The 23,646-nt window shown below is 36.5% G+C and overlaps 2 protein-coding genes across 2 annotated transcripts; both read right to left on the bottom strand.

Annotated features, from left to right (window-relative positions):
- Positions 1–4,565: 4,565 nt before the first annotated feature.
- LOC124961997 (olfactory receptor 6P1) lies at positions 4,566–5,519 on the bottom strand. The gene has a single exon (XM_047521072.1). It carries the CDS (start codon positions 5,517–5,519, stop codon positions 4,566–4,568), a length of 954 nt encoding a protein of 317 aa, XP_047377028.1.
- Positions 5,520–20,960: 15,441 nt separating this feature from the next.
- LOC124970167 (olfactory receptor 10X1) lies at positions 20,961–21,893 on the bottom strand. Its single transcript, XM_047533348.1, has one exon. It carries the CDS (start codon positions 21,891–21,893, stop codon positions 20,961–20,963), a length of 933 nt encoding a protein of 310 aa, XP_047389304.1.
- Positions 21,894–23,646: the final 1,753 nt, after the last annotated feature.

Raw genomic sequence — 23,646 nt, 5'->3', positions numbered from 1 at the left:
CCTCATGTACTTATATGACTGCATGATTGATGTAATCCTACAATATGTACAATCAGAAAAATGAGAAATTATACTCCATTTATATATGATTTATCAAAATGCATAAATGCATTTTACTGTCATGTATAACTAATTAGAATAAATAAAAAATGTTAAAAGAACCACAACCTCATCTGTTATTAAAATACAAATAAATAGGAAGCAAGGGTTAATACATTGAAATTTAATCTATTTTCCTAACATAGAGAAGGAAAGTGTGATACATATCACTCAAAGAGGTAAAATGCAAAAAGGACATGAATTTGAAGAAAAATGTGGATTTTTATTGCTTGTTGTCTAGATCTGGAATTCTCAAATTGCTTCTTCAAGTATGATATTCTTCATCTTTGAAAGAATATACTAACATTAACACAAAAGTTAGTATTTAGTAAATAGCTCAGAGAATGGACTATGACACTACAGTCCTAGGTTAGAATTTCTGGCTCAGAAATGACCTACCTGTACTACTTTAGGCAAGATACCCTGCTCTCTTTTTATTAATTGAAAAAATATAATAAGAGTAATTTTTTTTTTTAGAATTCTTGTGATGAACATATGGGTTAATGTATATAAGGTGTTTAGAACAGCACCTTCTATGTGAATAAAAGCTCTTATTTATAAATAGTATGTCTAGCTAATAGAAGATCATCAGGGAAAAGTTAATTTCCAATTTCCTCTGACATATACTTTCATATGAACATAAGAATCCCTGGCATTTGGAAAATTTCTCATATATTTGAATAAAATAATGAAGCTATTTTCCATTAAGTGACCTGTGTTAGCAGGCTTCTCTTCTCCATCAAGAGAAGTTCTCATCTTTTCAGTCTTTATTTAAACTAAACATGGAGCTCACAGTATGCAAATTCCTAAATGAAAGTTCTGTTTATTTAATTTGGAAAATTTGGTGAAACATAGGAAGATTGAATCCCTTAAAATTAATTTAAAAACTCTTGGACTAAGAGTTCTCAGTACCCAATTCTTTGTTTTCTAATACAGTATATAGTACTTAGCAGGCAAGAAGGGTATCTATTCAAAGAAGAAATATTATTTTATTTATATGATATAATAAAATATATCTTTAATGTAGAATAATATATGGAATAGCAGAAGAACCTGATGGATTAAATACTATCATGGGAAGATTTATGGACAAAACTAATTGGTAGCTCAGATTTTGTCTTTTAAAAGTCTTCGAAACTGCTATTATGAACTAAGAACTAATGCCAACGGAATGTGGTCTTTTCTTGTTATAACTTTTTAACTTGGCACAGAAAGTAGCTAGAAAGGTGAGTACTTAAAGTGAAAGGGAATTTTGTTTGTTCTTTATTGTTTCCTCACACAAAAGAAAATAATTGTTAATAAAGGACTATACTGGGGAAAAAAAACTTATATACTACACCTTTGAGTTGAGTCTGAAAAAGTACAATGCATAAATACCATAAAAAGCATGACTCTAGGTAAATATTCTGTATGAATATACACGTACCTTTGGTGAAGAAAAAATGGAGCAATTTTTAATTGAATAAATTGAAGTTTAGTGCAGAGACTCATTTTTTCCTTTGTGTTAGTATTTTATAATTATTTCTGAAAGTCATGTATTATCTATTTCCTCTCTTAAGTCATAAAATTTTGGGACTGATAACCATGTCTATGATTTCTATAAAGTGTTTTGTGAGTAAAATACTCACATAATTTGTTTCCTTTTTAAATGCAAGTACATTCTTTGTCAAATGTGATGGACAGTGTTACTATTTTAAGTTTAATTTTATTTAAAAAGCCATGCTGAGCTGGACTGCATGCTACCCTCCCTTATCGCTCTCTGGTTAAAAGCTGGCTGCACTGAGTATACATTCAAAACTGAACCAGAGCCAGGTCAGGTGGCCCACGCGTGTGACTCCAGTGACTCTGGAGCCTGAGGCAGAAGGATAGCAAGTTTGAGACCAATTTAGCAAGGCCCTAAGCAACTTAGGGAGATCCTGTCTCAAAAAAAAAATATATATATATATATTAAAAGGGCTGGGGATGTTGCTCAGTGAGTAAGCACCCCCTGGGTTCAATCCCTGGTACCAAAAACAAAACAAAACAAAACAAACAAACAAAAAAAAACCGAAGAGACCATGACATGACTAGAGTGGTACATTTGTAGAGGATGGCTACAAATGTCCAGCTCTTCCTTCTGTAATATGTAGGCGAATATCTATAAGAAGAATAAGAAGCATGAAAACTAGGCTAAAATGGCTAAAGCAAGCATGAAGACCATTATTTGACATTCTAGCAAAGATTTGTGATATAGTCTGATCCTTGTTAAGAGGTAAAGAGGAAGGATTTCACTGACTCAACCCAATGGCACCTCAGTACAATATCAGATCATGTAATTGAGAATGCTAACTTTCTAACCAGCTTGTTATCCTCTCCAAATAGTTACAGGGATGCTTGACACAGAAAGCACATGATACTACAATGACAAAATGACAGTAATGATGGGGCTTTAAATTCACTGAATGCTAAATGTATTATATCCCAGAAGGTCTTCCTAAGCTTCACTGGACAAACACACATATTTGATGCCTGGCATTCAAATCAACTTAGAGAAACATAGGGTAGGAAGCACAGTATCCCCTCAGGGCAGCAATTAGCAGTTTCTCTTAAGGGGAAAGAGGCCTAAAAACAGACAATTGGCAAGATTCTGTCTTTCAAGATCACAGCTGAGCTGTGAAAATGTGAAATTTGCACAAAGGAGGGTGGTAGAATCCACCTTATCTTGGAATCCTCAAGCCCCATAAAAGCCAGTATCTCTTGCAACAGTTTCAAGGGCATCCATAGCTTCTAGAATTCCCTGCAAAAAAGGCCAAGTTATAAAAATAGTTGAGTTATTACTTCTCATTGGACTTTTTTATAATGTAAGTGTGTATTCTCTTCCCAGTCCACAGGACATGTACAAGTCACAGATAATTTGTATCATAAGCAATGTTGCTTAGCAACATTTCTAAGGAATCAGAAGTGGGAAGTTAAACCTAGTTCAAATTTATTCACAGAGAAAGAGAAAAGAGTTTCATAACCTTTTGCTCACACCCATATTATTTATTTAATATTCTAGTAGATGAGGTAGATATTATTTTCATTATAAGAAGAAGAAATGAAGAGCAGAGAAGTAAAGTTCTTTGCCTCTGACGGTATAACTTTTTTATGGTAAAGCCAGGAACAAACTGAAATTGGTTGCTTCTAGGATCTGAACTCATATTGATAAACTCCATCAAAACTCCATGAAGGAAAACGAGAATATGATGTAAACTGAGTCATACGCAGAGAAGTTTCTAAGACTAGAAGTTTATGAAAATAAAGCAACTTACATTGTTTGAGTGACAGATTATTTTGGTTATTTTATTTTAGATACTACAAAATCTAAAATTATTATTGATCAAGTGGTTTTCTATTCCTTCCAAAGCCTGGCTCAAAATAGGTAACAGTGCACTGACTAATAATCTGCATTTATTGGAATTTGCTCAATTGCATATTTATTTCATTTTTTTAAGTATCCCATATCCTAGTAACCATTGAATTTGTTTCAGTATGTTGAAATTTGGGTAAATGAATCTAGGGTCTGGATATAATATCTCTGAATGATTCAAACAATTTTGCAGAACTCAAGGGAACTTGGTAGAATATCTACAATTTAGGCTATGAACCTGATTCATCTCATTCATCACAGAGATATCTGCATTTCTCTATGGTTCCCAAATATTCTCTCTTATTGAGACACTCTCTGTTCATATCTTTTGTCCAGGGACAAATTTTAAACATTTGACAACAGTATGACCCAGACACCAATTAGTTAAAACAGATGCAACCTATAAGGCTGGAGAAGAATCTTTTTGAAAGCTTTCTAACACACTTTAGCGATTACCTATTTGATATCCAATCAGTCAACCTGTTTCATATTCCCTCAGATTCAAAGAGATGAAGAGGGTATTTAGCCGTATTCATTGGTACACAAATGACTAATACCAAGCAGTGCTATGCTGACTTTCAGTGGGATATCAGGTCTATAGAGATAAAAGTATTTATCAGATGACCTGAAATTTTTCTTGGGGATGATTGTATAATTTTGCATTTTCTCATGAAAGTTGGATTTAATAATATGAATTTTCAAAAATGTCTTTTTTCATATTAGATGTTCTCATGTACAAAGTAATGAACTTGGTTTGAAGTAGGAAAAATGAAACCATTTATTAAATAGGATTTCCTAGGAAGTTGAAAAAAACTATTATTGGTGGGGTTACAATTCAGATATACTCTATTAGACTCTCCATAGGTATTCTGGAATTCTTTATTTTAACCAGAAGCTACACCGAACTTAATTTGGAAACTCCTGTACAAAATCAATAGCTTATTAGATGATTCCTAGACAGTATTTAGAGAAACTGTAGACTATTGATACTTATATTCCCTTTTAGCCCACTCTGTGACTCCTTGATGAGATCCTATTAACACTCTGTCACTTTCTGCCTTCCTGGATCTGCCACACGTCAGTCTGGAGCATCCCTAGGATAGTGACATCTGCCCAGGACTGACTTTTGGAAGGCATCCTTGACCTCCTTGTTTCTCAGGCAGTAGATGGCTGGGTTGAGGAATGGCACGATGACAGTGTAGAGCACAGAGATGATTTTGTTGTGGTTGAAGGTGTACATAGCTCGGGGCCGCGCATAGGTGAAGAGAGTGGAGGAGTAGTAGATGACAACCACTGCCAGGTGAGAGGCACAAGTGGAGAAAGCTTTGTGACGTCCTTGGGCGGTTGGGATCCTCAGGATGGCAGCAATGATGGCAGCATAAGATGAGATCACAGCCACCAGAGGGAGCAGAATCATCACCAACGCCAGCAAGAAGTCCACCAGCTCTGCTTGCTCCCTGTCAGAGCAGGTGAGGTTAAGCAGTGGGGAGATATCACAGAAAAAGTGATTGATGATGTTAGGTCCACAGTAGTACAGTCGGGAAATGAACAGAAGCTTCATCATGGAGCTGAAGAATCCGCTTCCCCAAGAGGCAGCAGCAAGACGAGTGGCAAGGCTGGAAGGCATGAGACTAGGGTAGCGGAGAGGATCACAGATGGCCAGGTAGCGGTCATAGGCCATCACGGCCAGCAGGACACATTCTGTGCAGGCTAAAGCAATGAAGAAGTAGAGTTGAGTCATGCAACCCATGTAGGAGACTCTACCTTCCTGGGTAAGAAAGGCTCCCAGGAGGCGAGGAATGGTAACATTGACATACCAAAGCTCCAGGAAGGAGAGGTGGCCAAGAAAGAAGTACATGGGGCGATGAAGGCTAGGAGTGAGCCAGATGGTAGAAATGATGAGCACATTCTCCAACAATGTCAACAGATAGATTGCAAAAAAGAAGACAAAGAGCAACAGCTGGAGGGCTGGAGATGTAGGGAAACCCACCAAGACAAACTCTTCCACGTGGCCTCCACTCAAATTTCTCATGATTTCTGTCCACTTGAGTGCCTGAAAAGGTAACAGAGAGAGAAGAAGGTCGAAAGACAGGTGGCTCAAACCTCTAACATCTCCTCACAGACTGTAACCACTGAAGAAGGTCTGTGGTATAAAATACTATCAATTATTATTTTATCATTTTTTTCTTCATTTTGCTGTTTCATCTTTCATTTCCAGGCAAAGGTCCTCAGGGTTGGTGACTGAACTTAAGTAGCAATCTTAACTACAGTGTTTTGATTCTTGTTGTTGTTGTTGTTTTAATCCATGACATGCTCTTCTCTCACTCCCTCGGTAATACCAACACACTCCTCAGTCCCATAGCATCTTCACTCATATTTGTTGAAAGAACCAGTGTATCAAAGAAAGTGACAGCAAACTGGAGTTTGAGGGCTTATCTCTCACAGAAAATTTACAAAGAAGTTGTAGCTCAAAGAGATTTTTTGAGCTGTAGAGAAAGCAACATAGCAGAAAGAAGGTTTGAAAAGTGTTCATTCACAACTAGAGAAACAATTCAGAATAGAGATTAGGAAACTCTTTTTCAGAAAAGAGTACATTTTCCCCATTCATTAACATCTATTTTTTCAGTACGTCCTTTGTGCCAGAGTTAGACTGTATAATTTCTGGGCCGGTGTGTTGGGTTAAAAAAATATCCTGCACACTGTGTACTGTAGTGGTTCCTGTAGTTTCAGCTACTCAGGTGGCTGAGGCAGGAGAATTGCTTGAGCCCAGGAATTTGGGATAAGGGTGGGCAACATAGTGAGACCATGGATAAAAAATGAAAAACCAAAATCAAAACAAAAAGGTATGAGTGTTCTAAGTTCTGGAATTCATAGATGGTATAAAGACTTTTTGGATGTGATTGAATTAAGACTTTTGGGATGGGAAGATTATTATGGATTATCTAGATGGTCCTTAAAAGAAACCAAAGGGCCCTTAAAAAAGAGAGAAATTTGAAATAGACATACAGAGGAAAAGCAAAGTGAACATGGAGCAGAGATTTGAAGAAGAGATTACAGGCCCTAGAAGTTGGAATGACTTGATCACGAGGTAAGAATGCCAAGAGCCACAAGAAGCTAGATGAGACAAAGCAGGAATCCACCCACGGAACTTCCAGAAGAAGCACAACCCTGCCAACAGCTTGAATTCAGTCAAGTGATACAGATTTCTGACTTCTGGTCTGCAGGACTGTAAGAGAGTAAAGTTCTGTTGTTTTAAGCCATCAAACTTGTGTCAATTTGTTACAGCAGCCACAGGAAATTGTCAAGACTGCAAAAGAAAAGAGGTGATCATCTTTCCCCTAATCACTCTGCTATGCCTTTCCCATCTCCTATCAATTTTGCCAGTGACCTGATATCTCCAGAGGACCCCTAGTAAAACTGCAAATTTGACTTGTCCTAGGGTCATATGTGAGATATCATCAGTCATTTCTAGTTTTGTCAGAACTTAAGCCCTTTACATTTATTCCCTTCAAGAAAAATTTAAAAGGGCTGGGCCCTGTGGCATATGCCTGTAATCCCAAACTACTCAGGAGACTGAGGCAGGAGGATGGCAGGTTCAAGGCCAGCCTCAGCAATTCAGGGAGGTACCAGGCAACTCAGCAAGACCCTATGTTAAAATAAGAAAATAAAAGGACTGGGGATATAGCTCAGTAGCTGAGTTCAATTCCTAGCACCATAAATAAATAAATAAATAAATAAAATTTAAAATAATATGCCAGCTTGATAACTTCTTTTAATCAAACATTTATATAGTTAAAGGGACTCTAACTCCACTGCATCAGTAATATTGACCTTTCTAAATGAAACTACTATATCACTTCTCTATAGGTTCAATGGAATCTAAATATCAAGGCCATGATACCCATAATACATATTTCAAAAATTATGTAAATAAGTGTCTTTAAAATAGGAGGAATTTTTTATTATTTATCTCATCACAGTCACAATTTATAGTAATATAATGTCTTTGTATAATTGCAAGTCTTTTATGGATTTCTCTATAACTATCTATGTTTTTTGTTTTCTGTACTCTTGAGATTATAAATGCTTTATAAAATATTTTTCTCTAGATATTATGTAATTAGCATACATTTAGCCAAAACAACATAAGTATATGATAAATTTTGAAAAACTATGTTAGACACAATATTAAAAATTTATGGGAAAACCATCTTCTAATAATGTGGATTGATCTTTTTTTTCAATTCTTATGTGCATTCATGACTATTTATTACCACAAATGAGAAAGGTTTCAGCATCAATTTCATTTTAACTTTTCATTTTGGATATATAAACTCTGAGAAAACTAGTTCATATAAGTAAGTGACATTGATGTACCATCACTCTGGGAATGAAAGTTCCTCCATTATAGAAATAAGATAAAATTATATGAACTTTTTGTTAGTTATGTGCAGAAATTTTACAGCAATCAATCATCAAAATTATTTTTGTTGATCTATTAGCTGACAACTCACTTAGCCAATTCAATTGTGTTGAAAGAAACAGATTGGAAACTGCTGCCTTGCGTTATGTGTTATCCATTTATCTGTCCTTCACTTTTTCAGTACTGACATTGACGCTGATACTAACTTACTATTCTCAGTAAAAAGAACAGTTGGTAGCATGAATTTTACTTCCATTTTATAGAATCTTAAATAATTTCCTTTATTGGGGTACTTATATGGTAAATTCAGATATTTGAACTAAACACAAACTGGGGTTCTATACTAATTGTAATGCAGCATGAAATACAGTTAAAATTCCAATTTCACCAGGGTCAATCCTAAAGGTCAAGAGAAGCAAGTTCCTGGAAAATGGAGTGGAAAGTGGGAAGCAGGTTAGGAAACTCACTGTCTGCTTCACAAGTTTGTTTAAAGCCGACCTTCCTCTGCAGCCACTTTAAAGGCCAGCCTGTAAACGGAGCCCTTGTATCCAACGGTACCTGTAACCTGAGTTTCCTGTCCACTCCTCTGTAACTTTCCACATTATCATTGTCATTGGTTTTTAACTCAGTTGTTGAAAATGGAATCCTGTTTATGATTCAGATTGGCTTGCTATTGCCAAAACTTTTCTCCACCCAAGACGACTTTGGTCTCTAATTTCTTTAAGGTACCATCTCTTTTCTGTACCCTGCTTCAAACCTGCCTTCCCTTTTGGAAGCGGTGAAATAAATAGATCATTATTTTAGAAAACATTGGTGATTCCGTAGGTGGGTGGCCCTGAAACCTTGCAAACATCTTTTGGATCACTTAATTGGCTACTTACACCAGCAAAATGCCCTGAAGTTCTGAATGTTATATAAACGAAGCTTTAACACTCCACTGTCTGGCCTCCTGTGGTGTCCCCCAGAAAGCAGCACAGACCTTCATCAGAAACACATTGGCAGAGCTCTGTACATTATCACATCCCCGTTTTGAAGGAAACTTTTGTTTTTATTTTTTTTTCTCTTGATTTTTCCTGTGATCACTACAAATTGAAGAGCTCAATGCCCTAGCTAAGAATTCAGTGAATCGATTACTGAGAATGGTCTGGAATTCTGATTGCCATCTTAGTCTGTGTCCACAAGGCATTAAAGAAGGTAAAATGGAATGCATTATGGTGCACCAGTCACTGAGTGCTTTCCATATGCTGACTTAATCCTCACAGCAGCCTAATGAGTCTAAGCACCTTTATTTGTAATTGAAACAAAGATGAGTGGTTTTTCTCCTCAAGGTCACACATTTAGGAAATGGTCAAACTTGGGTAAGTGCAGATTATCCATGGAGTTATGACTGCAATCTTAACCTCTACCCTATATGTTCTATGGAAGGAAGTATATGTCCCTGGGTATAGCCAGATGTGCTTATGTAAAACTAAGTTTCCTTGTTTGACTTCTGTATGTATGGCAGTTAAAGTCTATCCACAGTTATTTAAAATCACATGTGAATTCAGTCTGTGTTAATACAGACATTATTAGGTATGACTTTGGGCTTGGTCTTAGGGCAAAGGGAACACCATCCCCAAAAGATTTTGAGATTGTCTTCTGCTTCTCTTACTACTGTTCTTTGCTTTCTGGGTTTCCCTTTCCCATAAATAATTTCCTGCCTTGTTCAACATCATTATAGATCTCCAAAATGTTACCATAGTCTCACTTAAAAATATCTCTTATGAAATGCAAATCAAAACCTTAAGGAGCTATCGTCTGGGACCAGTCATATGGCTTTTATCAAAAAAGCACAAAACAATAAATGTCAGCAAGGATACAGAGAAAAGGGAACTCTTAACCCTGTTGGTGGGCATGTAAATTAGCACAGCCATTATAAACAGCAGTATGGGTCCCCTCTGAAAACAAACAAACAAAAACATCAAAATTGTCTACTATATGATCCAGCTACTTCACTTCTGAGTAAATAGTCAAAGGAAATGAAATCAGTGTATCAAAGATACCTGCACACCCATGTTTATTATAGCCCTAGTCACAATCCACCAAGATTTGAAATCAATTGAGGTGTCCATCAAACCATGAAAGGATAAAGAAAACATGCATACAGAATGGGATATCATTTAGCTATTTAAAAAAAGAATGAAATTCTCTCATTTGCAGCAAGATGCATGTTTCTGAAGGACATTGTGTTAAGCAAAATAAACCAGACCCAGAATGACAAATACCTTATGTTTTCTCTCATATGTAGAAGCTAAAAGTTGATCTCAAAGTGGGAAAGGAGGGAAAAAAAAAATGAATCAAACATCATTGCCCTATGTAAACGTATGATTACACAAATGGTATGCCTTGACTCCATGTACAAATAGAGAAACAACATGTATCCCATTTGTATACAATTAAAAAAAAAAAAAAAATTGGGAAAGAGTAGAAGAGAGACAGCTAGAGACCAGGAAGTGTATAGGAAAGGAAAGACAGAGGAGGGTTGGATAATGGGTACCTAGACACAGTTAGACAGAAATAATGTTCCAATGTTTGACAGAATGGTGAGAGACTATAGTTTACAAGAATCTATTGTCCATTGTGAAGAAGTATAAGAGAGAAACTTAAAGACCCCAAACACATATAATGAGATGGAAATATGAGTTACCTTACTTTCATCATTACACATTATAAACATGTATTGAAATATTACACTGTATCCAATAAATATCAGGACATGTTCATTAAAAAGAACAAAAATGAAAACATCCCTTATACCTGTGAACATTTCAAATGTATTTTAAGGGTACAGTATCCATAATCATAATTTATGCTTACAACATTTAAATAGCAGGTACTCACTATGAGATGTTTATATCATTACAATTTTTTCATATTTGAACATTGAACATCTGGGGAAATTTAAAGTTCTCCAAGATTATGAGGGATCTGAAAACCACGGGGAATGCTGGAGGATCAGAGGACGTCCATCCTGTGTTAGGGCAACTCTTCCCACAGAGCCTTCCCAAGTTCCCTGCTTGCCTGCCCTCCCCTTTCACTCTCCCCCAACCTGGGACATTTGTCAATGGCTGGTTACCTGTTCCTTCTGGGCAGGCATGGTCTGCCTCAGGCACGTTTCAAGAAAGCTGATACCTCATGATGGTCTCTGAGTCATTTGTGGCATGAGAGGACAGAGGTTGAGCAGATGGGTCCTGAAGCCAACAGGGGCAGCTGCAAGCAGCCTTTATCATCAGGACTGTCCCTCATCAGGGACATAGCCCTTTAGGACCCATTGTCACGGAGAGCTGCCTCCCCCAACAGGACTGTGTCCAAGTCACCTCAGGGACAATTTGTCCTAGGCACAGGTGATACACTGAACGTGGAGGTTGGGTACACTGACTCCTCTGAAGTAGAATAAAAACCTTGCATTCACTGCTTGAATGCCAACCATGTAGTGGTTCCCAAAACCTTTTTTCAGAGGTGCCAAAGAGGTGGATAGAAATGATAACTCGAGACTAATATTCCACTGAGGAAATAAAACAATGACGTTAGAGAGTGGTAGACAAATGTTATCTGACACTGTTAAATTTGGGGGGAAGGTGTTTGTCAAACCCTGTCTATCTTTGCATCAAATCACGTGTCTGTGTCTACGTGTGAGGGTGAGATACTTTATCCCCCTTCCAATGTCTACGAGCTCCACCATGGAAGCATCTTTTCCTGTTCATCCTGTTCACCTGTTTTTTTTCATCCCTTCATAAATAAAACAAGACTAGGAAAGCGCACAGGGAAGACCCCAGATATTTGGAATGGGAATGGGCAGAAATGTAATTATAGCTTGCCAATCCCTGGCTCAGATTTGAGTCTATTTCTGAAATTGATGAGTTTTTTTTTTTCTCTCACAATTTTAATTTTCCTGACTGCCTTCACAGGTTACTGCTCTGTTTCTTGTTCAACTGAAGCTGTCACAAATGAAGTGGCTCCTGGCAGGGTTACACGCTAAGCTCCCCACTGCTGGAAATGTTCCCGCAGAGACTGGAGGACCTAAGATACAATATTAAGGAAGGAGTGCATTCAAAGTCCTTGCTGTCTCCTCTCTGCAATAATGAAAATTCATTGTTAGAGCAGAATAATAGAGTTACAAATACAGCTGTGTGTCACAGAAGGACATTTCTATCAGCAACAGACTGCATAAACTACAGCAGTCCCATAAGATTATAATAAAGTTGAAAAATTCCTATCACCTAGTGAGTATGTACCACAATACATCACTCCAGTGATGCCAGTGTGAAAAACTTACTGCATGGCCAGTTCTATAAAGGTATAGTGCATAAGAAAATGTACAGTATATAATGCTTGATAATTATACTAATTGACTTTTTAATTATACTATACTTTTTTCATTATTTTAGATTGAGATTCTACATATTTTTGAAAATTTTGCAATAATGATATTGAATGACTATGCTAATGGTTTATGTATTTACCATATTATATTTTTTCTTTTATTTTTATGTTTGCATTAGTGCATTGCAATTACAGACAATAGTGGGATTCACTGTGATGCATGCATAGGTACACATAATTGGGTCAATATAATTCCCCAGTACCTACTTTTTCCTTTTGCCCAATCTCCTTCCTCTACTTCGCCAGCCTCCCTTTTATTTTTGTAAATTATAGATATAAGTAGGATTCATTGTGATATAGTCACACAGGCACATGTTATAATTTGGTCAATTTAATTCACCAGTACCTCTCCTTTCCTTCTCCTCTATTCCCTTCAATTTCCTTCCTCTACTCTACTGGTCTTCTTTTCTGTTTTCTTTCTTTTTTGTTGTTTTTGTTTTGTTTGCTTTTTTATTTTTTTTTAACCAGAGATTGAACCCAGAGTTGCCTAACCACTTAGCCATAACATTAGCTATAATTATTATTATTAGTAGTAGTAGTAGTAGTAGTAGTAGTAGTATTTTGAGTCATGTTTTCACCAAGTTGCTTAGGGTCTTACTAAGTTGCTGTGGCTGACCTGGAACTTGCAATCCTCTTGCCTCAGCCTCCTGAGTTGTTGGGATTATAGGCATGTGCCACCACACCCAGGCTCTTTTCTGCTTTCTTAAGATAACTTTTGTTTGTTTGGTTTTGTTGTTGGTGGTGGTGGTATTGAGAATTAAAATCAGGGTGCTCTACTACTGAGCTATGTGCTCAGTCCTTTCTTTTTATCTGAGACAGGGTCTGTCTGAGTTGCCCAGGCTGGCCTCAAACTCTCACTCCTCCTGCCTTGGCCTCCCAAGTTATTGTCATTAAAGGTTTGTACCAACTCACCTGGAAAGATCCTTTTTTATTTGTTTTTATTTATTTTTTCCTCTCTGGCTTCTACATGTGAAAGACAACATTGAACTTTTTACTTTCTGGGACTGGCTTATTTCACTTAACATGATGTTTTCCAGTTCCATCCATTTTCCTGCAAATGACATTCATTTCATTCTTCTTAATAGCTGAGTAAAACTCCATTGTGTATATGCAGCACATTTTCTTTATCCATTCATCTGTTGGTCACCTAAACTGGTTTCATGAAATCAGCATATTACAGTATCCTAAAGTTTGTAGCAGTGTAATTCTCTATACTTTCAGGGTTTTTTGTTTGTTTGTTTGTTTGTTTTTCCAGTGCTGGTGATAACTCCAGCACCTCATCCAGGGTAAGCATGTGCTCTACCACTGAGCTACATCCTCAGCCTCCACTTTTTGGTACCTTAGAATGAATTCCTATGTGTAAAAAAGAAAGAAAGTAGTTTACTGTAAACAGTTGGCTATGTTATGCAGGCAGCAAACTCACACATCTCATGTTTTACCAAGTCTCTTAATTGTATCACGAGGCCAGGTTGAGGGATTAACCCATATCAACTATGTTTGTGTAAGCAAATACACTCCATGATGTTCCCACACATCAAATAGCCTAAGGATGCATCCATCAGAGCTCATCCCCATTGTTAAGCAATGTAGGACTGTAAGTACTTTTCAAAAGATTAGTTAGCTGGTACCATAAAGAGTTGGAGAATTGCAGTTATATCTGAGATTTTAACCTAAAGTGATGAGAAGATGGTAATTCTCAGAAAACATAAGAGAAACAACATGTGTACACCACAGATGAGATACCAAGCTGAAGGAAGAGGCAGATTTATGCAGCAATAACTTAGAAATGTTGGCTGAACGGCAGATCTGTCTTTAGATTCTGAACTTGGGAGCAAAAATTAAATGTGATGGGAGTATGTTTGATTAATTTAGCCAGAGGAACAGATTCTAGAAAGTCCTTTGGCATAAAAAGGAAAGAAAAGGACCAAAAGTTGATTGAGAAAGGAATCCTAAGAAAACAGTGTTCTAAAGGTTAAGGTACTAGATAGTTGCAGGAAGGTGAGGGTGGTGAGGAAAGTTTTTTAAAGTCTTTTTATTAGTGAAATGAAACAAAAAGAGCTGCTTTCACACTTTCTCCTATGGGTGCAGAGAAAAACCAAAATGCACAATTGCCAGTTACAGAGCATTTCCTCCATGGACCCATGAAATCCCTGGGGGATTCATTCCAGGGCCCCAGAGATATCGAAAATCTATGGATACTCAAATCCCTTATATAAAATGGTATATTATTCACGTGTAAACTACACACATACTCTTGTATACTTTACATCGTCTCTAGATTACTATAATACTAATACAATGTAAATGCTATGTAAATAGGTGTCACACTGTATTTTTTTTATTTATATTATTTTAATTCTTATTGTATTTGTTATTTTTATTGTTTTTTTGTCTATTTCCTTTTAATTTACGTGTATTTTTAAACTGATACACAAAAACATAACAATTGCACCTCTTGCTAGGGTATCATGTGATTCTTTGATTCATGCATACATTGTGTAATGATTAGATCAATTAGAACATTTCTGTCTCCTCAAGCATATCATTTCTTTGAACTGAAAATCATTACTTCTAGCCTTTTGAACTATATGGTGAATTATCACCCACTGCAACTGCATACCATCTTCTTACTCCTATATATGAGTTAGTATCCATTGATCAACCTTTCCCCATCCCTCCTTACCCTGGTCTCTAGTAACTACCATTCTACTCTCAACTTCTAAGGAATTAGTGTTTTTAGATTCAACAGACAAGTGAGATCATGTGGTATTTGTCTTTCTGTGCCTGACTTATTTTACTTAACATGATGATCTTCCAGTTCCATCTATTGTCACGAAAAATAAGATTTCATTCTTTTTAGGAGTGAATAATATTCCATTGTGTATATGTACCACATTTTCTTTATTCATTCATCAGTGGATGGTCACTTAAACTCCCATTTCTTGACTATTGTGAATAATGATTCCATAAGCATGGAGGGCAGATGTCTCTTTGACATACTGATTTCATTTCCTTTGGATATATACCCAATAGTAGGATTGTTGGATAAAGTAGTTTTAGTTTTCTGAGAGATCTCCACATTATTTTCCATAAAGGCTATTCTAATTCATATTACTATCAATAGTGTTCAAAGATTCCCTTTCCTTCACATACTCACCAGCAATTGCTATCTTTGTCTTTCTGATATTTTTATGAACATTTTCAATCCATGATTGATTGAATCCATGGACACAGAACCTATAGATCTGGAGGGCCCAATGAGTTATACTGGAAAATTTCCTAAGAACTGTATAAACATCTCATTTAATTATGTTAGCAATACACCTACAATCTGAACTATCAAGACTCCAAAAACTTAGTGGCTTAAGTATGATAGAGTTTTATTTCTCTTTAATGAAGTGCAGTGCTGAGCAGCCCACAGTTGGCAGGGATCACCAGTGCCATGCTATTAGGACTTCAGGATTATGCTGGGCACTTTATAAAGAACAGAGGTTTATGTAGCCCACTGTTTTGTCTGAGATGGGATGTTTCCAAATGTTTGACCTTTGATGAGGGCCTCTGGCTACATTACAGCCTGGTGTAGACATCAGGGTGGTTGTATGAGAAAGAGGTCACGTGGCAAGACAAGAAGCAATCTCAGGTTTACTGTTTCTTTATTCTGCTAGTTCAGATCTATTATTGTCTGTGGTGCATTTTTTTATTTTAGTGATTGTACATGCAACTCTGGAGTTTTCCATTTGATTCTAATTTATAATTTTATTTCTTATTTATAACTTCTTATTTATAATTTATTAGTATCTTAAGTCAGATGTGACATTGTCATGATACCTTTATTTCTGTAATCATGGTTTTCTTCAGATATTTGAAGGTATTTGGAATATATTCATAATGACTACTTTGAAGTTCTTTTCATTTTGAACTTAACTTCCGGCCAGTGTCACAATTTCTGTCTCCTGGATTTTTCTGGAAATGAGTTAGTCATACTTTCTCTAGTACGACATAATTATTTTCTTAGTAACTGGACATTTTTATATTGTAGATACTCTTCCCAGTCCCACTACAAGAAACCCCAGGTCTTGATTTTATCACTTGCTTGTTTACTTGTTTAGTGACTGGCTGCATTGCCTTAGCAAAATTTGTCTTTTTCCAAATTTATGAAGTGTTAAGTTTCTAATGCTGTTTCTCAGGGGACAGAGACTTGAGTATACCCACAGACACACGAGAAGGATGACACTTTCAGCAGTATTCACATTAGCTGTCCTATTCTTGATGTACCTAACTTTTAAGCACACCCCCACACCCCCCCCACACCCACACACCCACACACACACACACACACACACACACACAGCCTGTTAATTGCTTCATTGTGTAAAAAATGCCCTAGAGCATAAACTTCTGTATAGAATAGTACCATCAAATTCAGGTTTCTTTAAAGGGATTGTTACTGAAGTCAGTAGCTGGGATTTGTTCTAACCCCAGCAAGTCTCTGCCTGGTTATCTTTAGAAGGCTTCTTAAATGCTCCTGAGGCACACAGGTTGAATAATCTGATCTGGGGGTGGTGACCAACAACCTGGCTGAGCTCTGTAAGGATCTCATGTGTTTCCTGTACTTCTCCCATGTTCCCTTAAATCTTGGGACAAACCTTATTCCATACTACATCATGATATCCTGACTTCTCTAGAAGTAGAATGTTAAGTTTCTTGAGAGTAGAAGTCATATATTTTGATTTAGTTTTCTCCATGGCTAGTGTAATGTCTTGAATTGAAAAAATTATTCATACATATGTGTGTATATATATATATATACATATATGTATATATGATAGATAAATGGATACTTTTCACATTAAGTTGGTGAATATAGGCCATTTATCTTCTCTTTTGTTCCTTCATTAATGTCTTATCATATAGCTTATTTACACGAAGGAATATTTTCTTTCTTTGCTTCCCATTAAGGAAACTTCCTGGAAAAAAAATAGAAAATTCTAATGAGAGATTAGGTCAAACACAAAGTCCTCCAACTCTGCTCTGTCAGATTATTGAAGAAAAACATGATTAGGGAAAAAAGGAGTTTCATGTGCATCTTGAAGATATAGCCATAATTTATCCACTTTTATTACTGTATGATGATACATATAGATATGCCTTAATTCCTATGTTCTGTGAATGAGTAGTTGAATAATTCCCAGTTTTGGCCATTTTGTAGATAGTACTTCTGTGAACAGAAGTACAATATGAGTTATGGTTCACATATTCACACGACTCTTTAGGACCTTACCAGAAGAAAAACTTGACCACAGGGTATTAGTATCTCCAGAATCAGTTTATAATACCAAATGATTTTCTTAAATGATTGAACAAATATACACTTTTTAGTGAGCATCAGAGATATTTGTTTTTCCAGAGTTTCAAGCTAATCCAGCCTTCAAGTTTTAGCCCTTCAAGTGGGTGTGTGATGGTACCAAATTGTGATTTTATTGTTTATGCTTAGTAATGAGATTGAGCTCATTTTCAGATATTTATTGAACTTTTGGATATTCTTTTTTATGAACAATCTATCCATAGCTCTAGAGTCTTTTTAGCCATTTTGGTGGTATATACATTATCTTTCATTCTATGGAATGCTTTGTTAAATCTTCATATTATAAAATAAAACATAAATATGTAAAGTCATCCAAGCAAATACTTAGCTTGGTGATTCTCTCACGAAGCAAAAAACATTCCAATCACTACCTAGATCCTAAAGAAGAAGAAGTTTTTAGCCACAAGTTTGTTCATGTGTTCTGCCATCAACTGGCCCTTGTTCAAAGTCTTCACTATCCTGAAATTTATACTAATTAATTCCTTCAGTATCTTCATGGTTTTTTTTATGTGGCTTGTCCATCTACTCCCTCAGTCATGCTTTTTTGATGAATAAAGTTTTTCAATTTTGATTTATAACCTTTCAATTTTAGCTAAGGTTTTTAATGAAAGTTTAAGCACTATTTCCTGCTTGAAGGTGGTGAAGACATCTTCTTACATTGTCTTTTACTTATTTTTTTTTCCAGTACAGAAATTGAACCCAGGACCTCACACATGCTAAGCAGGTGCTCTAACTCTGGACTACAAACACAGTCATTTTTATTTTACTTTGTATTTTGATATAGCATCTCACTAAACTGCCCAGGCTGACCTCTAACTTACAACCCTCCTGACTCACCTTCCAGAGGAGCTGAGATTACAGGTGTGCATCACCACACACCAGGTAGACTGTTTTTTTTATAAAGTTGTTGTTTGGACTTTTGAGTTAAGTTTTTAATACTCAGATATTGTTTTTTTTTGTGGACATTTTTCCCCCTGTGTATATGATATTTTATTAGCACCTCTTACTAAAAGTCTCACTTTTCTAACTGTTTTGTAATTCTATCCCCATACATGAATAACTCTTTCAGTATTTCCAGTATCTGTGTAACTATTTATTTCTAGCTTATCAATGTATTAATAAACATTAGGTAATTAGAGATCCCTGCCACACACCAGGCAAAACCAGATTAATTTACCTAAATTCAGGTTCAGAAATCTAAGTCTAGACTTTATTTATTTATTTATGTATTATAATTTTAATGATACATTTTATGGGTGCAATGTGATAATTCAACACATGTATACAATATATCAAACCAAGAGACTTAACATTTCCATTTCCTTAAACATTTTTTAAAAATGTAATTAACATGAAATAATTTTACATATTTAGGGGGTATTTATCTTAGTACATGTGTACAGTGTATCTTGATAAAAACAGTTAATGCTTTGATCTATTTATGATTATTATATGTTGGGAAACTTTGAGCTCTTCTCTTACATAACTATATAACATAAAATATATAACATTCATAAAATATATAACAGGTTGTTGTGTAGTTACCCCACAGTTCTGTAGAACACTAGGACATCTTCCCTTCCCTCTGAGTTTTATTTTTGTTCTATTTTAGTTTTTGATGTGCTGGAGGTCAAATCTAGGGCCCTGTGCATGCTAGGGAGGTGCTGTCCCACTAAGCTACAGTACCAGCCCTTCCAATTGGTTTGAGTACCCCTCACCAACCTCCCTCTATTCCTCCTCCCCTCCCCCATTCCCAGATTCTAGTAATCACAATTTTGAGATAAATATTGTTAGCTTTCATTTTTGATACAGAAAATGCAATATTTTGTCTTTTTATGTCTGGCTTATGTCACTTACAATAACATCCTTCAGTTTTGAATCTAGACTTAACTTTCTTTGCCCCCACTATGAGAAAGTGAATTGTTATTATTTGTTTTCAAGATTATATCTTTGCTAGATAGAATAACACATTGTCAGGAGTGGAGCCAAAGGAAAAGAAACATTCCTGATCCTGAAGGCAGTGACCACAGATTGAAAATAGCAGAGATTCTGGCTGCACCTGTCTCCCAGGTAAGGAGAGTCACAGCAGGAGTAACCTTAATCCATTAATATGCATAGCTATTTTCATCCATTATCTCATTGATCTTCATAACAGTCCCATCATATAGTTGAGTTAAAAATTACTCCAATATCTTTCATATAAATTTTATATATACCAAGCCCCGGTACAAAATTTATGACTTTCATAAAAACTAGAGTTGGTTAACAGCATATCTGAGAAAGGATTTGGTAAATTCACTAGTCATTTATGTCTGAATTTTCAGTACAATAACTCACTCTTCTACTGTGACTTAAACTTCACAGTGTTTCTGGTTTTTTTCTGGTAACATGAAAAATTGATTCTATAATCTTCTGGTTTCCCCTTTTCTTATACTCTGATAAGATTATTCCCAAATACTTTGTACAATAACTCAATATCCTGACGAAGTTCATTAACATTTGCTTTTGAGTATCTGTGGACAAAATGAAGACACATTTCTCACATCCCTGGTTCCCTAATTCATTGAATCTGTAGGCATTGTGTCTTGCTGGCTCAGATGAAACTTGCTTCAGGATTTTTCATACACCTAGAAGTTACCATTTGGCAAACATTGGAAGACCACAGTCATGAAGAGAGTCTTATTAAAAATATTTAGTAAGTAGTATAGCATGAACACTCAACAAATGTGTATATGTGTGTGTGTGCATGTGTATGTATTTGATGTCTGTGTGTGCATGCCACTATCCAGATTTGTACAAGTAGCCAGTTGATGGATTTTATACATCTCTTGACAGAAATGGTTTACCTTCTGAGAAGTGCAACCCAGTGCATCACAATTTCCCCCAGAAAAATCCAACATTTATATTTTCAGATATTGAGGATGCCTCTCAGTGCAGTAGTCATGTTTTTCTTTTTGCATCCTTTCCTTTTCTCACTTGTGAATGACGCAGGACACTCAAAAGTTGACTGGCAGATCCTCTTATCAGCAGATGCGTTTTTCCTCTGATAGTGGAAAGTAGAAGGGGTGGATAATTCCCTTTATAACTAAGTGCCCATGATGGTGTCAGTCCCATTCTCAATCATTGGTTTCCCAAATCCCACGGGCTGAAAAAGGGCAAACGGTATAGGACCCTCTGGCACTTGGTATAGAGGTCACACAGAAAATGTCCCAGTGCTTTTGGGGACATTAGCCATACTTTAAATCAGCAGTAATGACCCAAGATTACTTTGTCAAGGCATCTGTCTTTTTCATGATCTTTCTGAAAGCATGCTTCATGTCCTTGTTCCGGAGGCTGAATATGATGGGGCTGAGGAAAGGAGTAATGATAGTGTAAGGGACAGCGATGAGCGTGTCATCTCCCCCTGAGGCTTCTGGCTTCAGGTAAACAATAGATGCAAAACCAAAGTGGATGATGACCACTGTGAGGTGAGAGGCACAGGTAGAAAAGGCTTTCTGCTTGCCCTCTGCTGAGGGAATTCTGAGGACGGTGGAAAGGATGAGCACATAGGTCAAGATGATAAGTAGGAAGGTACCCAGCAAGCCTGACACTGAGATCATGGTTACGATGAACTCTGTGAGGTCACTGTCTCTACAGGTCAGCCTCACCACTGCCCGCATATGGCAGAAGAAGTGTTTGACGAGGTTTGGTAAGCAGAAAGGACCCCTGAATATCAGTCCAGTCTCTATCAGGGAGACAAAGAAGCCTCCAGCCCAAGCGGAGGCCACGAGTCGGGCACATGAACCATTGGTCATGAGGAGGGGATATCTGAGAGGGTTGCAGATGGCCAGGAAGCGGTCGTACCCCATCAAAGTGAGAATGATACAGTTTGTACCACCAAGTCCCAAAAAGAAGCACATTTGCAATCCACAGCCTGGAACTGAAATGCCTCTGCTCTTGGACAGTAGATCGACCATCATCTTGGGGATGATAGCCAATGTGTAGCAGGTCTCAGAGAAGGAGAGGGCACTTAGGAAGAGGTACATAGGGGTGTGGAGAAGTTTATCCACCCAAGTTAGTCCCATGATGGCCAGATTACCTGCCAGGGTGAGAAGGTAGAGGCAAAAGATCATCACAAAGAGGAAGGACTGTACATGTGGGTAAGCAGAAAAGCCAACCAGAATGAATTCCTTCAGGACTGTTTGATTGATCCTCATTGTCTGAAATTGGAAAAAAAAAAAAAAAGTAGGCATTTTAATTCTCCATTCTTCTTTGATATCAGCAGATGAAAACTGTAATGTGAATCAAGCAAATCATCAGAGCTACAGTTACCAATTGCTTTTTTATTTAGCAAAAACGTGCATATGTAGGTGATGTGTTTTCCTCATTCTGCATTTGTTCTTTTATGAAACAAATTGTTTAGAACTTTTTATGGGTCAAAGGCATACGGACTTATTTTAAGAGAATTTTACTTGTTGGTCATATAGTAAGGGAGAAAATACTCCAAATGATGTTCATTAGGAGAGCTGCATTTGGATAAGATTTTGAACACTGCAAAAAACATTGAGTGGTTAATAGAGTCAAGCTCCAACACAGCAACTTCCACATCATACATGGTCTGTTCATATCTACTGAGGAAAGATTAATAATTGATTTTCTAGTCATTTTAGGACTAAATTTGCATGATGGTTTATAATTGTTGGAGAAATCGAAAGTCATCAATACCTCTTTGAAGATATTTAAATCCTAAAATATTAAAGGAAATTAAAGAACATGCTTCCATACTGCTACTCTAAGGAGAGAGAAGGAAAGAAGATAGGATACATCATAACTCTAAGGATTAATAGCGATTAATTAGAGTACGTGATGGTGTTACTAATCAGACTCATTATGCAAGTGTGGTACAGATGGCAAATGAGATTGTGTCCATTTCCTTAATGCCAAGATCAGCATCCAAACATGATAAAGGCTATTTTCAACTGTATGAACTCTTCAATAACTCCACCTATGATTTAGTCTCATCCTCTTGTGACTTCTGCAACAAGTTGTCTATATACACATCCATTGAGCTATTGTTTTTCCTGCCCCTCTTGACAACATATTTAAAAACTAGCACTTATAGAGTTTTTATTTTTCCAAATTCTTTCAAATGTTTATTGATTTTGCTTTTCACAGAGTAAGTATGAAGTGCATAGACAGTTATGAAATATGTAGGGCAGCTGCAATTATTTTTCTTTGTTATGTTTGTAACTAGAATCAGACTGCTTGTCTTTAATTGAATATTCTTTTCCATTCATTGGTGTTTTTTCCTTGAGAAAAGAGGCCAAACTCTATGTTTCTGTTTTTTTCAAGGTGATAAGACATCCTAAGGAGATAATAATTCTCAGTAAATGTTGGATGGATGGAGTAATAATTTTTAAAAGTGCTTCATCTGTGAACCATGCCTGCTTTTCTTTGTTATTCAGCATGTAATTTTTGAGTATGTGGATGAACACTTTCCATTTCAATGAGATTTGGTTTGGGCTAAGATGAAGCATTCTCATGGTGAATCTAGCTGACCACTGACAGCCAGAGCAGTGTAGGAAAATGGTGTGAATTATAAATGATTCCAGGAATGACCCCCAACCCCATTAACTGTATCTTATAGGTTCCTTTAATTCTTTTGTTCTCTCTGACCTGTCTAAACACTGTCATAGACACCCATGAATCATATGACCTAACTTTTCCTTATCTCCTATCAACAATTTCTCCTTCCAGTTTCCCTTTCTTATATTGTATCCCCACCCTCTTGTCTGTGAGTATCCGTGTAATCATCTCTGAGGGGTCAGAGTATTTTTCTCTTCTTTTGCCTAAGGATATATTATAGAACCTTGGGCTTCCTCATGAGGACTTCTAGTATAAGCCTCCTTAGTATCTAAATTTAAACTAAGTCTTCCTGGTTTCCAGATCCCCTTGCAGATTATTTTTGCA

This window comes from Sciurus carolinensis, chromosome 1 (assembly GCF_902686445.1).
Source record: "Sciurus carolinensis chromosome 1, mSciCar1.2, whole genome shotgun sequence".
NCBI classification, from domain to species: Eukaryota; Metazoa; Chordata; class Mammalia; order Rodentia; family Sciuridae; genus Sciurus; species Sciurus carolinensis.
This window is presented reverse-complemented; position numbering and strand designations above follow the sequence as displayed.

Excerpts from the sequence above, each read along its gene's own strand:
- LOC124961997 (XM_047521072.1), bottom strand. The coding sequence starts at position 5,519 with ATGAGAAATTTGAGTGGAGGCCACGTGGAAGAGTTTGTCTTGGTGGGT.
- LOC124970167 (XM_047533348.1), bottom strand. The coding sequence starts at position 21,893 with ATGAGGATCAATCAAACAGTCCTGAAGGAATTCATTCTGGTTGGCTTT.